Source organism: Zootoca vivipara, chromosome 7, assembly GCF_965207765.1.
Source record: "Zootoca vivipara chromosome 7, rZooViv2.hap1.1, whole genome shotgun sequence".
Lineage (NCBI taxonomy): Eukaryota > Metazoa > Chordata > Lepidosauria > Squamata > Lacertidae > Zootoca > Zootoca vivipara.
This window is the reverse complement of record NC_142590.1, coordinates 36,916,576-36,932,018: the sequence shown is the minus strand read 5'-3', so window position 1 is coordinate 36,932,018 and position 15,443 is coordinate 36,916,576. Positions and strand designations below refer to the sequence as shown.

At 42.9% G+C, this 15,443-nt stretch overlaps 1 protein-coding gene across 2 annotated transcripts in view; it reads right to left on the bottom strand.

Moving 5' to 3' along the window:
* Positions 1–6,546: 6,546 nt before the first annotated feature.
* OMA1 (OMA1 zinc metallopeptidase) overlaps positions 6,547–15,443 on the bottom strand; it is a 36,559-nt gene continuing 27,662 nt past the window's right edge. For both annotated transcript variants that reach the window (XM_035121377.3, XM_088673994.1), the window contains exon 9: positions 6,547–7,473. In XM_035121377.3, the coding sequence (XP_034977268.2) occupies positions 7,297–7,473 (177 nt within the window). In that variant the 3' untranslated portion in view covers positions 6,547–7,296. The remainder of the gene's footprint in view (positions 7,474–15,443) is intronic.

Sequence of the window (15,443 nt, the reverse complement as noted above, 5' to 3'; positions counted from 1 at the left end):
GGAAAACTGCACTAATGCACTCCGCCAGCACATCTAAGGAAATTGTTTAAAAGAGTAGGTATTGAAATTGAAGTGGGCCTACTGGCCACTGAGCAGTGATGGCCAAGGATGCAAAAGCAGTTCAAAACCATCATTTTTTTTTTACTGCACTTCAGCTGGGTTTTGTCAAGTGGTGTGTTATTTTACAAGGTATTGTGTTGTACAACGATTTCCGTCTTCCTTTTCGGATGCACAGAAAATCCTTTATCCCTTCCACCTGCAACTGAATACAAAAAGGTCATATAACCAAGTACTACTAAGATCTTATACAGGAACAAAGAGAAAGTAATTCAGCAAGGCTTCAAATTTAATGGCTACTTTAAACTTTCTGGTTTGTTGTTGTTTAGTCGTTTAGTTGTGTCTGACTCTTTGTGACCCCATGGACCAGAGCACGCCAGGTACTCCTGTCTTCCACTGCCTCCCGTAGTTTGGTCAGACTCATGTTCGTAGCTTCGAGAACACTGTCCAACCATCTTGTCCTCTGTCGTCCCCTTCTCCTTGTGCCCTCAATCTTTCCCAACATCAGGGTCTTTTCCAGGGAGTCTTCTCTTCTCAAAACTTTCTGGTTATATTGGTTAATTTTGCAAGCCACTGTGGGCATCCCATGTAGACCAAATATTGTAAGATACAGGATTCTTAGGGATACACACACACACACACACACACACACACACACACACACAGCCCACTCCCCTTGCCAGAGGGGTCCGCAAGATGCTATCAGAATAAAAAAATATATTAAATATATTTCGTATGATAACAGATTTTTTGTTTTAGCCGCTTCCTGCATGAGCAGAGTCTAGCGCAAGACTAGAATTAGATAGAGGCAGTAGTTCTGCTGTATGCCGTTAGGTGGCGCTTTACAAACACTACTGTTTTGCAAAGAGGCAGCGCGCGCATTCTACTAACGCTCACCTCCCCAAGATGCTTTGCGCGCATCGGCTTCATTTGTGTGCTACTGCGCAGGTACCCTGTCTTCTCCATTCCCCTCCCTCCTCCCTGGCGCGCGCTGCCTCTTTGCAAAACAGTAGTGTTTGTAAACAAAGCGTTGTTTTTCGCGGAAGCTACAGTTCCATGTGTTTCATGAAAAACAAATATAGGAATCGGCTCGACATGCGGTCGGATTTCAGAATGAAAGTTTCAAGTTTGGAACCTAATATTTCAGAAATAATGGACTCAAAGGACAGATTTAACTCATCTCATTAAGAACTGAAAATTAAAACTAACTGTATACTGATGGAGTACTCTGTTGTAACTGTAAAAAACGTATAAATATAAAATATAAAAAGACTATTAATTTGGCTCTCACTTTTTAATTTTAGGATTAGGAATTAATGGGGGTCCTTGTCACAATAGCGGCTCGATGAGGGGTCCTCGAGAAAATTTTGTTGGGAACCCCTGCCCTAGTGTGCAGCTTGTTCCCTATAACACCTTGGATACACCTATTGAATTTGCAGTCATCATGTTGGAAATGAGCCTAAACATCCAGCCTTTTCATTATTATTATTTTCTTGCTTTTTATTTTTCCTCATTCCTTCCACTTCCTAATATCTCACCTGATGAATTCCAGAGAACTAAAGAGCTTTGCTACTATTTTTGTGGTACTTTAGTGGATCCTAAGCAAAGTAATGGAGGGTTTGGTTTTGTTTTCTTATGGGCCAACATGGCAACTCTTGCTTTTTATTGTGCCTTGGAGATGTATTGCAATAAATCAAGGTGATTGTTCCTTAGCGGGGATTTTAGAAGTGATTCCATTAAGGGTCAAAATGATAGTTTCTTGCTTTTGCTAAAGGCTTTTCCGTGCTTTCAGAACATACCGGTAACAAGGCTCTTAATTTATTTTGGCAAGAAGACAGAAGTGGCAAAGGTACTTAAGGAAAGTTGATTTTACAGGTCAAATGGCCTCGAACACATCGTCACCAAAGCCCAGTGGGGACAAGCCCTAGGGAAAGTGTGTGGGGAGGTCAAGGATTGAGACTGGGGCACCAGGAAAGGGGTTAACTTTGACATTTGTTTCATTTTCTCAACAAGCACTGCCTGACACAAATACCTTTGGGTCAAATAGTGCATTTCCTGGTGGGAAAGCAGCACAGCCACTTCTGCTGCCTCCACACTTTGAACCATGAGCGGGGGAAACTCTTAAACGGGGAAGAGGGTCCTGCATTGCAGAGGGTTGCACTATAGGTGATCCTACCATTCATTTGGGACCCAGGTGGCGCTGTGGGTTAAACCACAGAGTCTAGGGCTTGCTGATCAGAAGGTTGGCGGTTCGAATCCCTGCAACGGGGTGAGCTTCCATTGCTTGGTCCCAGCTCCTGCCCACCTAGCAGTACGAAAGCACATTACAGTGCAAGTAGATAAATAGGGACCGCTCCGGCGGGAAGGTAAACGGCGTTTCCGTGCGCTTCTCTGGTTCGCCAGAAGCAGCTTTGTCATGCTGGCCACATGACCCGGAGGCTGTCTGCAGACAAACGCCGGCTCCCTCGGCCTATAGAGCGAGATGAGCGCCGCAACCCCAGAATCGGACACAACTGGACCTGATGGTTAGGGGCCCCTTTACCTTTACCATTCTATTATTCTAGTCTGCTCCCAGCAAACAAATACTCAAACAGTATCCACAGGATATGCAGGCAACTGTGAAATGCTAAGCCTTGTAATAAGGCTATGGTCACCCTGTCTGTTGCTTCTTTCTTTGTAGGGGGGTGTCTTTCTTCTAAGCTGAAACAGTAATAGCTCATTTACACGAGTTACAACTGATTCCTACTACAGAGGGCATTTCCATGCGCTGCTCTGGTTCGCCAGAAGCGGCTTAGTCATGCTGGGGTGATATGATAGCCATGTTCAAATATATGAAAGGATGTCATATGGAGGAGGGAGAAAGATTGTTTTCTGCTGCTCCAGAGAAGCGGACACGGAGCAATGGATTCAAACTTCAAGAAAGAAGATTCCACCTAAACATTAGGAAGAACTTCCTGACAGTAAGAGCTGTTCGGCAGTGGAATTTGCTACCAAGGAGTGTGGTGGAGTCTCCTTCTTTGGAGGTCTTTAAGCAGAGGCTTGACAGGCATATGTCAAGAATGCTTTGATGGTGTTTCCTACTTGGCAGGGGGTTGGACTGGATGGCCCTTGTGGTCTCTTCCAACTCTATGATTCTATGACCCGGAAGCCATACGCCGGCTCCCTTGGCCAGTAAAGCGAGATGAGCGCTGCAACCCCAGAGTCATCCGTGATTGGACCTAACGGTCAGGGGTCCCTTTACCTTTACCTTACAGAGGGCAGTAAAGACTGGAATTTCTCTGAGGGCACAGAGTAACACATATTGCAGAAATGTAAAGTTGTTTTTTAAATAAAATATATACTTGGAAAGCTTGACTAGAGGTATTAAAAGCCTCTGAAAAGCACACATAAGAACACACATTATGTACAAGTTTGATGTTATGTATAGGCACTTCTTCCTCCCTCATCCATTTAAGATGGTACCCTCACCCAAGCTCTTACCACCAGCCATGTCTTTCCCTGGAAAGGCCAGACCTAGCCAGTTATTTATGCGTAACTAACTTCCTCACTAGACTCCTGTAGCACAGTTTACCTGGGGATGCCCACAAAAATGCCCAGAAACCTCAATTGGACCAAAATGCAGCTATCCAATTGTTGGAAAAGACTGAGCACATTATTTTTGGCATTGTCCAGTCTGCATTATGTGAGGCATTTTCCATGCTCCCTTTGAGGAGTGCTGGGTGTCACCTTTACAACTGTAAACAGCTTGGGGCCTAGGCACTTTAAACAATTGCCTCCTCAGTATGTAGCTGAAGACACAATAAATTTCAAGAACTGACTTTCACAGGTGCCATACTAGGAACAAGGCATTCTTGGTAGTGCCACCAGCTTTCTGGGATGCAGAGTGACTTTAAAAACCAAGTAAAAACTCTTGCACATTCACAAAGGCCTTTGCAATTAGTTGCCTTTTGTGCTCTACAGCAATTGACCTCAGTTCCTCGATGAGATAAGAAGTTGTACAAATCTGGGGGCGAGGACAACTATCATAGTGTGCATTTTTCTGATTACTTCATGTGACAGTGGCCAAATTTCCGAGCTTTTCTGCTTAAAAAACAAACATCTCCTGTCACTACAAATAAAAAGAATGAAGTGGCAGGAGATGGTCAAGGTGAGCTTTTACCTGTTGCCGGCATCTTGCATACTGATCTATATACATGGCTTAGGAGCAGTATGCACTAAATCAAGACACAAAGAATCAGGTCTGGCAATCAGAGGCAGAGCTAACCTTGAAAATGCCTCCTCCAAATCAAGATAAATTAGGTAGGTGTTGGCACTGCTCAGAGAGTTGATGTTCTTCAGCTGAAGTCAGTAAACAAACTACAACTTACGAGCTTGTTAGTTCACTCTTGTCCAGTCGATACTGGATGCTTTCTTTTAGTGAAATCAAAACAAAGAGGCAATTTAAAAGCAAAAATATGGTGTTGTGCTGTCTCACAAGACAAGGCAGCTCTACCCTTAACAAGGGGACTGCTTCGGATACCATCTCTAATAAAAACACTGCAGTCTTATTGGTTCTGTGACTGAAGGTTCATTTTGATCGTTTCATTTTTTTGTTTCTCTGAAGCAGTGTATGAAAGATCCAAAGCTGCCAATTCTGAGTTTCATGGACTTTCAGAAGACTGGAAGGTTTGCAATAATTAAAAGCAGCTTTTCATCTCCTTCAGTTTGTTCCACACCAAGTAATACTCAGAGAAAACCCACTGAAATTAGTGGGCATGACTATGGCTGCAATCTAATGGTAGATGGCCAAGAGACTGGCCTCCTGAAGGCTTGTTGGGTAGCAGAAGGGGTGACAGGGGGCAACCCCTAGCTTTCTTAAGTAATGGAAGATAGTCTTCCTCCCTTAAAAGTTGAGATCGATTTGAAGCCTCATCTGGCCCTCTTCAATGTCCTGTCAGGAATGGCAGGTTTTGTGAATATTAGAGTTGTGGCACTGCCTTGCTCTACAATGAGTGGGGACATGGAACCAGGGGGCCCTATTTGAGGAAATAGTGTGCAAAAATATTGTGTATGTGGCATTGTTTCATGTTTTTACATTTTCATCAGGGGAAAAAAATAAAGCTTCCATCATCCCACATTTCCCCAGGTTTTCATATAAGAACATACAAATAACTTTTAAATGTTACAGAACCATGCTGTTGATCAAAGGTAGAAAGCCATGGGCCTTTCTCTGATGTACTGTGTCAAGTAATTTGTACAGTGGTACCTCCGTTTAAGTACACAATTGGTTCCGGAAGTCTGTTCTTAACCTGAAGCGTACTTAACCTGAAGTGAACTTTCCCATTGAAAGTAATGGAAAGTGGATGAATCCATTCCAGACGGGTCCGCGGAGTACTTAAACTGAAAGTACTCAAACCAAAGCGTACTTAAACCGAGGTATGACTGTATTTAATATTTATTCTGCAGTATGAAGCGGAGGAATTTCAGTTTTCCAGAGTAAGCAAACGTGGTGTGTGGTGTGGGGGGGTGTATATTTCCCAATAGTCTGCACTCCATAGAAAGGATAGAACTCAGAGAACCATTTCAGTGTTGGATAGCAGCAAAATGCACTCTAGCAACCATGGCTGAAACTTTAATGCAGGCATATTCAGGAGAACAGGAACATGAGGTGAAAATGAGGAACTCTGCAAGGACAACAAGGAGCAAAGAAGTATTATGGTCCAGTAAGACCTCTCCTCCATTCCAGAGGGGAGGGGTTGTGGGTGGGGCCAGCCTCCTGTGCTTGCAGGGGGGCATGTTCGGCCCCCTGCATCAGCCCTTCCTCGCTGCCGTGTTAAGCCCCTCATCTGGCCAATAGGGCTCGCTGGGAGGCGGAGTGTGCCTGTTTTGGAGCAGCTGCGGCAGCAGGAATTTTCTCACTCTGCTTCCCGCTCCACACTGGTCGGGTGGAGTCACGTGTTCCGTTCCCGTCCAATGCCTAAGCCAATATCACTCACATACTATAACCAATAAAGTTGAGGCCTTATTTTATCCATTAACCTAAAATCTTGTGTGCTTGTGTCTTACTTACTCCATGTGGGTGGCGGGTCATCAGTGAAGTTATGCCTCAAAACACTTACCCATAAAAAAATCAGTGTCTGGACATGTGGTTTTAAAATCACTAGCAGGCACCTCACAGCATGTCATCCAACTCCAGGGAGTTTCCTTGAGCATCAATCACTGGGTTTTCAAGCACTGATCTGACCAGGACAAGGTCTACTGTAACTAATTTAACCTTTCCAAGTGGTATTCTGTTTACTTAAATGACACCGACAAATAATCTACTGCACTCCTTAGTGCTGTATGTCAGGTTTTATCCAATAAAATTTTGTCTTGTGCCTTACAAACATGTTTACATTGTAAGGTTAACTCCACGGTCCTTGGGGATTGCTTCAAAGTGAAATGTTGACTCAATCTGCCTTTTAGAGAGTACAAAGAAAGGGAATCCCAACAGCAGGTCAACCAATTAGGTGATATTCGAAACAGACCACTGGTCAGTTTATTGCATCTTGATCCTTGTAAAAGGCAGCGAATTATTAACATTATTTTTATAAATATCATTGGACAAAACTAACTGAGCTTGCAACAAATTCAAGAGGATTTACACAGGTAAGGGGTACTATTTCATTATTTGCGACAAAGGGACAGATCTGTATCCAACTGGAGCCTGGGGATACAACCTAAAACTGCATTGCAAGAACTGCCATTGGATAGACATTTAGACAGAAGCAATGTTTCCATTTTTCCAATATCCCTGCCCTCCCCACCATACTCAGCTGGATATCCCTTTGAGACATCCATTGGGAAACGGGGGGTGGGGGGTGGAGGAGATTATAACATGATTCGGAAAAGACATAGTTCTGATAGTCAGACTAACATTTTGGTGTACAAGGGGATTTGCTATTGCAGCCTGGTTATACATGTACTATGTATGGGAGTACCCTCTGGGGCACTGCTGAACACCCCCGCCCCCATGCAGACAAAGGTTTCCTGTTCTCTTCCTCATATTCCTTGTGCATATGAAGCATTCTTCTGCAAATCCATCCAAGAGCCGAGTTCCAGAGGCACATCACTGTCAAAAATTGTGGCCATAAATTAATAGCACTGTCTGTCAGTCTGGACACTTCAAATTTCCAAAGCAGTCTCCTGAAAAGCACAGTACTTGCCTTGAGAAGTTAGGTAACGTTAATCCATGAAGCATTTCTGCCTTTACCTGCAGAGTTATTTCTCAGCTACTATGTCCACGTGTGTCTTCTCCTTTGTTCTGTAAAGAGCATCGTGAGTGAGGTTTAGGCCTCCCTCGTCTTGCAGAATTTGTTGCTTGGCCAGTTTGAAAGCAAGGCGTGGGTCCTGTCCAGGCAGAGCTGGGCAATTGCAGCGCTCTCTGATTTTAATGGCCTGTGGCGGCGACAACAAAAAGACCAAAGAAAGTAAGTTACCACGTGGGAGAACAAACTCCAGTTTTTAAAACGGAAATGACCGCTTCTTCCCAGGATTGCTGCAATGCAAAGATGAATACAACGGAGCATTTTAACGAGTGGTCAGGGTTTGTGCACTTGGGAGTTCACTGGATAATTTTGGCTGCATAAAGTTTAATACTGGGTGCTTAAACATACTGGCTCAGTCTGATTTTGAAGACTGCCTCCCTTCCTGCCCATGCTACAGACCACCCTCCAATTCAGCAGGACTCCCAACCCTTAGGGGAGGCTTTGTGGGGAGCTAGGCATTGCGCACGAAGGGGGGGGGGGGAGGAAGCAGGGGCAGGGAAGTCCGCTTTCTTCATCTCCCTACTGCACCATTTTCTCCTGATCCAATCCACTGCGTCCACTAAAACAGAAGCCTCTGAGGGACACAATGTCATTAATATGTAATCACATCGCAGACAAAAAAAATACTTCTCTGACCCAGAAGAATACTGGTTCGATGCCAGTGCTAAATTACAAAACTTTATTTCAATAGCTTTAATAATTTATAATCAGCTAATTAAAATTTAAATGCAGGCATATATATATATATATATATATATATATATATATATATATCAGACTACTCTATAGCGGTGGTTTTAAACATTTTTTGGAGGTGGTCACAGACCCCCTTTGAGAATCTATATGGAACCCCTTCCCAGGAAAATGTATTCACGCACACACACAATTTTGCATGCATGTATTTTACTGCAATGGGGAAACCATTGTTTGTGTCCAGTCCTCCGACCCCATCCATGGATGGAACCCCTGGGGGGCATGGACCACACCCGGTTTGTTGAGTTTCCCATGGGGTTGGAAGGGTGGGAAAAGCCCACCTTCCACTCACAGCTCTTTCTTCACCCTCTGTCCTCTCCTTGTCCTCTAGCTGAGTTCAAGCAATTCTTTTTTTTTGGCTGTGCATGAAAGCATGCTGAATGTTTTAAGAGTAAAAAAAGAGAGAGAAATGCTTCCGATAAGTTGTTTCCATAAAAGTCAAGTTGGTCATGAAATTCTTATTGCGATATTCCATATTGTTCTAAATGGCACTCACATGATGGGCAAACTGGAATTGTCCAGACTGGCATGCTGTTGGCACAGTGGTTCTGTGCAGAGTTAAAATTAAGATCACGGATATGAATGTTTCATCATCAAACCGTATTTGAATCACTGCAACATTACTCAAAGTTGATTCAGCTATGGTGCTGCAAAAGTGGCTTGAATACATGTTGTGCAATGTATTTTTTTATTTTTTTATTATATTTTAAAAATATAAATCCATTCGAAACATTTCTTACCCAACTTCATTGCACAGCGACTTGAGAAGGGTTACTTACTAAAAGAGTTTCAAATTCACAACACAGTTATTAAAAGCCAGGCAGGTAAGTCACAACCAGTCAACCAAAAACCATTCATATCGGAGTCAGATATTATTGAAAGCCAGGACAAATACTGTATTTTCCTGTGTATAAGACTACTTTTTAACCCAGGAAAATCTTCTCAAAAGTCGGGGGTCATCTTATACACCGGGTCGTCTTATACGCAGCCGCAGAAGCGATTTCTGACGCTGCGAACATTTTGGAAATGGGCAGTGCGGCACCGGAAATCGCTTCTTTGCATGTCCAGACATAATTTTCGGCTTCCGGACATGTGCAGAAGCGATTTCTGGCACTGTGGACATTTTGGGTATGGGCAGTGTGGGCATGTCCGGCCCAAGGACGATCATAGGAAGAGGGGTAGTCTTATATGGCGAGTATATCCCAAACTCTATATTTTAACTGGAAAGGTTGGGGGTTGTCTTATACGCCCAGTCATCTTATACGCCGGATAATACGGTAAGCAGGTCTTTAGGTGGTGGCTATTTTTTATTTTTTTTAAATTATTTGTTAAATTTCTTACTGCCCTTCATCCAAGGATCACAGGGCAGTTTACAATATAAAAACACAAAATACTTAACATAGTAACAAACCAAAACAATTTTTTAAAAAACCCTACCACACAGTTCAAAAGGCCATAGATTGGAATGTTTTTCCCTGGCACCTCAATATATGTAATATACGTAATGAAGGTGCCAGGCAAGCCTCCCTGGGGAGAGCATTCCACAAGCAGGGAGCCATTGCAGAAAATGGTATGTGCCAGCCATATTACAGAGCAGTGGGAGTTGCAAAATGGAGCGCCTTTATCAAGCAAATGCCATGAAGACCCACTCGCTCCACCTTCACAAAAGCTTCATGCTCAAGCTGGCCCTTAGGTAGCTTCTGCTGGCATTTTGCAGAAACCCTTAAGAGTAGTTTAGACATGTTCACACAAACCAATCATGCTCTCAAAGCCACAGCCTACCCCTCACATCAGTGGAGCACAAAGAGACCATCTCCTGTTGCCTTAGTTAGGTACACAGACAATTCTAGCTGGCGTGAGGAAGCAATTTTTATTTTTAAGTTTAAATTTTAGAATCATTTTGTGTCTGTGTGGCTTCCCCCAGATACAGAGAAATAAAAAGCTTCTCTTGCACAGCTGGCTATTGAAGCCATATTTCCCCCCACCAAAAATGCCTTTTTTAAAAGTACGTAAATAAATGCTATTTTCTAAAAATAACCAAAAAAGAAATACCAGCCAAACAACTTTTTTTAAAATTTATTTGCACAATCCAATGGTGGAAAAAGAATAGTTGACTCATCACCAAAACCCCTCTGAGCTGAGGGTCTCACATACCCCTCTGGCATCGTTTATTTACTTTTATTATGCTGCCATCTCCCCCGCCCCTGCTGTGAGAACATTTTTCTTTTTTAAAAAAAATGTAACTTTGTTTTCCAGATGGCCCTCCGAATATCACCCATAGAAATTCACAAGATGTATATCAAGCCGTTTCTACTTCAGCAACCAATCAATTCCTTAACAGATATTCGCAATGGCAGAGTTTCCTCTTGTTCTTCTTGCTGAACAGAAGCCACTGCAAGACTGCATTAATGTCAAACAGCATTATTCAAGCCAAGTAGAAATCTAAAGATTTAGGCTGTATCTTGAAAAGGGCAATGTAATCCGCTTTTAAACTAATTTAGCATTTTTAAATCTCTATGCTTCCCCCCCTCCCTTTTAACTGTATAGTGTCTATCTCCCCTTTCTCTGCTTAACTTATCTAAAACACTGGTGCATGTAGAGGGAAAACCATCAAGAGACACGAGACTGCTCAGAGAAAACATTTGTATCCTGTGGAGGTGGATTCCCCCCCCCCCACTCTTTTGCTTTCTTATTCCACATCAAGCAGTTTGAGGGGGCAAGAGGGGGCTGATTAAACACCCGCAACACTGATTCACACTCCATTAAATACAAGATGAAGACTACAGGCACGGCAGAGGGAGGGCTGGACTCAGGGTGGCCCTCCTGCAGCTACACTCCAGACAAAGTGATATCTGCAGCAATTTCCAACCGCTATGGGAAAAGTTAAGTCTCATTAAGGGAGTGCCCTTCCTTGGCTACTGATGTTTTGTTTAAGGCCAGCAGTGCGCTGACATTACTGGCAACTGCTGGCAGATGCTGCTGCTCTGCAACTGGTGGGGTCAGGACCTGCTAATGGGTGGCAGCGTGACCTAAGGGGTGCCGCAACAGCAGAGATCCCCTCATATGAATATATGGCAGGAATAACAATAGCATTGCAATCCCATGCATGTTTACTTGGTTCTATTTAGTTCAGTGGGGTTACTCATTAAGTGAAGCCTAAGGCCATGCCTTGGGTTGAAATGTGCTTTAGATAGCAGGAAAACACATTAATTTATTGTATGTTTAGGTATACTAAAGAATAAGTAGTGACCTATAAGTAAATATTTTTCAATTTAATTCTTTAGCCACGGGAGCTCATGGCAGATGTTTCTTTATGTAGCTTGTTCCTATGATGTGATGGTGAACGCCTCTTTCTCACTTGTGTAAAATATCCGCATCTTTCCCCCTGAGGCAAAGGCTGGATGTTATTTAGAAAACACAGCTGAATGACTTGTGCACAGCAATATACTTAGAATGCATCATGGTAGATTATCTGGGTGTTTGCTCTATCATGTGGTGTAGTGGTTAAGAGCGGTAGACTCGTAATCTGGTGAACTGGGTTCGCGTCTCGCTCGTCCACATGCAGCTGCTGGGTGACCTTGGGCTAGTCACACTTCTCTGAAGTCTCTCAGCCCCACTCACCTCACAGAGTGTTTGTTGTGGGGGAGGAAGGGAAAGGAGAATGTTAGCCGCTTTGAGACTCCTTTGGGTAGTGATAAAGCGGGATATCAAATCCAAACTACTACTCTTCTTCTTCTTCTTCTTCTTCTTCTTCTTCTTCTTCTTCTTCTTCATCATCATCATCATAGCAAGAAAGCATTTGAGGGAAGGAAACCCACAGAACTCATGGCAAAATTCTGTCCTCAAAGTAATCTACTTTATCATATTTTTTAAAAAACAAAAACAAGAAAATACTATGGAAAGGCAAGCTGCTTTAAAATTCTGCAGCTTTGAGAGGGTTTGCCAGGTAATTTAGAAGAAAATTGCTTTAGAAGTAGAAATAAAAGTGGCCACCTTCTCTTCTAACAAGTTTCCTGAGAAAATACATATTCTCACAAATGCAATCTTTAGTTGACAGCCTGTTTGTTACTGTACAGCAGGTACATATCGTATAATCCAAGAAAAGGGGTGTTCTTTTCTTCCAATTCTGAAATTGTTAGGTTTTCAAGCCCCGTGCAGTTTCAAGGCCAATTCAATTATACCAGCTAGTAAAATATTTACCTTTGAGTTTGTCTGTGTCACAAGCAACGTGAAATCTGGGCTGAGAATGAGTGATGTTTGTACAGAGCAAGCTGCTTCTCCATAAATTATCTAAAACCTGGAGCATACTTTATAGCCAATACTTGTGCTTCAGAACAATTATACTGTGTTGTTTTGTTTTAAGATTACCTTTATGTCCTACTCCTGTCAAACAGGGACAGTCTATTTACACCACTGGCCCCTAAATAAAGAAGTGCCTTTGAGTTTAACATGCAGGTTTTTAAATAGGCAGATAGATACGTAGGCTTCAGCAGCGATGGCCTTTAGCAAATGGGTAAGCGCTCCAGAAAGTTACCTTTGCTACCCTAGAATGACCACTGCTTTGGAACAATCCCTGCCTGTATGCTCTAACCATTACGCAAAATGCCTGATAAGCTGCTGGGCAGGATTTTGCCACGTTTGGGGGCATACCTATGGGAGAGGTTTGGAATACCGGATTGCCCACCTGGGGCTGCTGTCGCTGGGAGCCCTTGCATGAAAGCAGCCAGACAAAAGGTAAAGAGGCCTGCTAGGAAAAGCTGCTCTAGTTGAATTTCTGCCTGTGCTGGCATGTTCAAGGAGGCATGCCAGGGGAAAAATGTCTATCCTCGAAGGGCACAATTCAAAGCAGAGCAAGTGATCCCTGGTCACAAGATAGAGAAGCCTCCGCTGTGTTTCCAGTGGCAAAATGATTTTATCAACATGTAACTTGGAAACGTGATCAGGCTATACTGCTTGACCAAGCACACAGTATTGCTTGTGTTGCAGAGGATTTAAGGGGGAAATACATGACTGGGCTGAGGCTCTGTGTGTCTCTGTAACAAAACCCTAATATGGTTCAGCACAGAGCCTTCATGACCTTTAATCTAGATGGGCACGCAAAGGAACACAGCAATGCAATTTGCCTGAAACGCCTAGAACTATCCTGAGACAAGGCTTAGCAAATACCAGGTAGAGCAGCATTTTTGTTAGGGGCCAGGCAACGATTTCTTTCCCACCAATCACATGCATACACAATCTGAGCTGTGGCATTTGAGAGAACTTCTAAAATGACAGATGCAAGTCCCACCATGTAAATCATGCCTATGGAAAGTTCAACTGTCTAGTATCTCGTGGCGGCAGCCCCACAGAATCAGTATATAGTGTTCTGTGACATATTCTTATGACCCCCCAATGCAGATGCCACTACTGCATTAATTATGGATGTAGGGGGAAAGTCACCGCATCTACTTAGGGATTTGGTAGCCAGGAAGTACAATTACCTTTTAAAAGGCCGGCATGTGAATGAAACCCAAGGGACAGCTTTTCCCAGGCAACGACAAAGCGTGCCATACATAGCAACATCCGATGAGATGTAAATGCCACATTTTGCTTTTGAAAATCTTTCCCCAAACACTGAACACTTAGTTTAAAATGGAATTCACAAAGTGATATCAAATGAAAGAGAGCAGTAAATAAAAATATGCTTTGTTTGTGGTTTTTAAGCTCAGAACAGAGTATTTCCTAGGCTTCAGTATCAACCATAGCTGCTCATCATAATTTAAGTAGCTATAATACACAGTTTGGAAAATCTTCATCTTACCACTGAGAGATACAAAACTGAAATATATCTTTCCCTCTCCCTCCCTCCCTCTCAGGCACACATGTGTAGCAGCACACACACTAATGCATGCATTCCTCTGTATTTTCAATTAATTTCTTTTTCAATGGCACATTTTGCATTATCAACTCTAAGGAGGAAATGGTCATATGTTTCCTTGAAAACTGCAGTGATATATATTATTTGGACAAATTTGAAATTAATGCAATGAGCATTCGATGAACTTCTTCATAGGAACCCCTCCCTAACGCCATTAATTTTAGCTGCTTAACCAGGGGACTTTTTACTCATGGGTCCGACGGCAACCTAATCCAAAAAAAGAGCATTTAAAATTATTGGTTCTCTGCATTTCCTACCTTTGACTATCCATGTGTTAAATTTCCCATCTGGCTTCCTTCTCATCCTAAATCTCTGAAACCTAACCTTACATTTTAAAATATCTCCCCAACCACCCTGAAAACCAATGATCCTCCTTTCCCATGCCAAATTTAAAACCCCTTTCCACTTCTTGCTGCACAGCTCAAGGTAAGCCAGGAATGGCTTTTCTCTACATGAATGTATCAGTGTTTTGAAAACAGTCAGCCTTGCAGGGAGAATGGATCGCACAGCTTTTCAATAAGAGTCAGCACTTGCTTTTAATCCTGGAAGGCTCCAATACCACAGGCTTCAAAACAGCTGGGATTTTCCCCTCTCATATATGGGGGGCGGGGGAGAGAGAGAGAGATAAATTCTTTAGGTCATCTCTAGGAAATTCTGCATTTATTCTTCTCATGCTATATAGTTCGATCAGTAGATTTGTAGAAAGAAGGTACGGTACGTAAGATGATGAAGGTATCACATGCCTTGTGGTCACAAATCAGGGGATGGTTAAGTTATAACATGGCTGCATTTGCACACAAGGGACCACTGTTTGCCATGAAAGTGAGGAGCACAACAACAAAGCACGATCCTTGGTTCAAGTATAAAAGTAAGCAGAGGGCTATGGTCTGCTGCTCCCACTTGCTAGAGGGAAAGAATGAAGCAAAAGCAATTGGCATGCCATTAACCATGGTTTATCCCATGTGCATATGCAGCAATTGTGGTCCTACTAAATATGCCTCCCTCTCTCTCCCTCTCTCCCTCTCTCCCTCTCTCTCTCTCTCTCTCTCTCTCTCTCTCTCTGCTTTCCCCCAGACTCACTCCACCCCCAGCAGTCCATAAGGCCACATGCCGTACCCTACAATGAAGTGAGAGCAATAAAAAATATTAAAAACAAATCAATAAAAAAAGCATCAAGAGAGAAAAACTAACCACCACTTAAGAACCATGAAAAGCTGGGCAGAATAAAAAGATCTTGACTGCATGCTTAAAAGCCATCAAAGGCAAGACCAGCTGAACTACAGAGAGTCCCACAACCAGGGTACTGTCACTGAAAAAGCCCTGGTTTTGTGTCATTGACAAGTGTACTCCCTTGGCAACAGAACACAGGGCATGACTTTTGGTGACAATCACAACTTCTTCTTCTGCAACGAAAGTTGCATACCACTTGA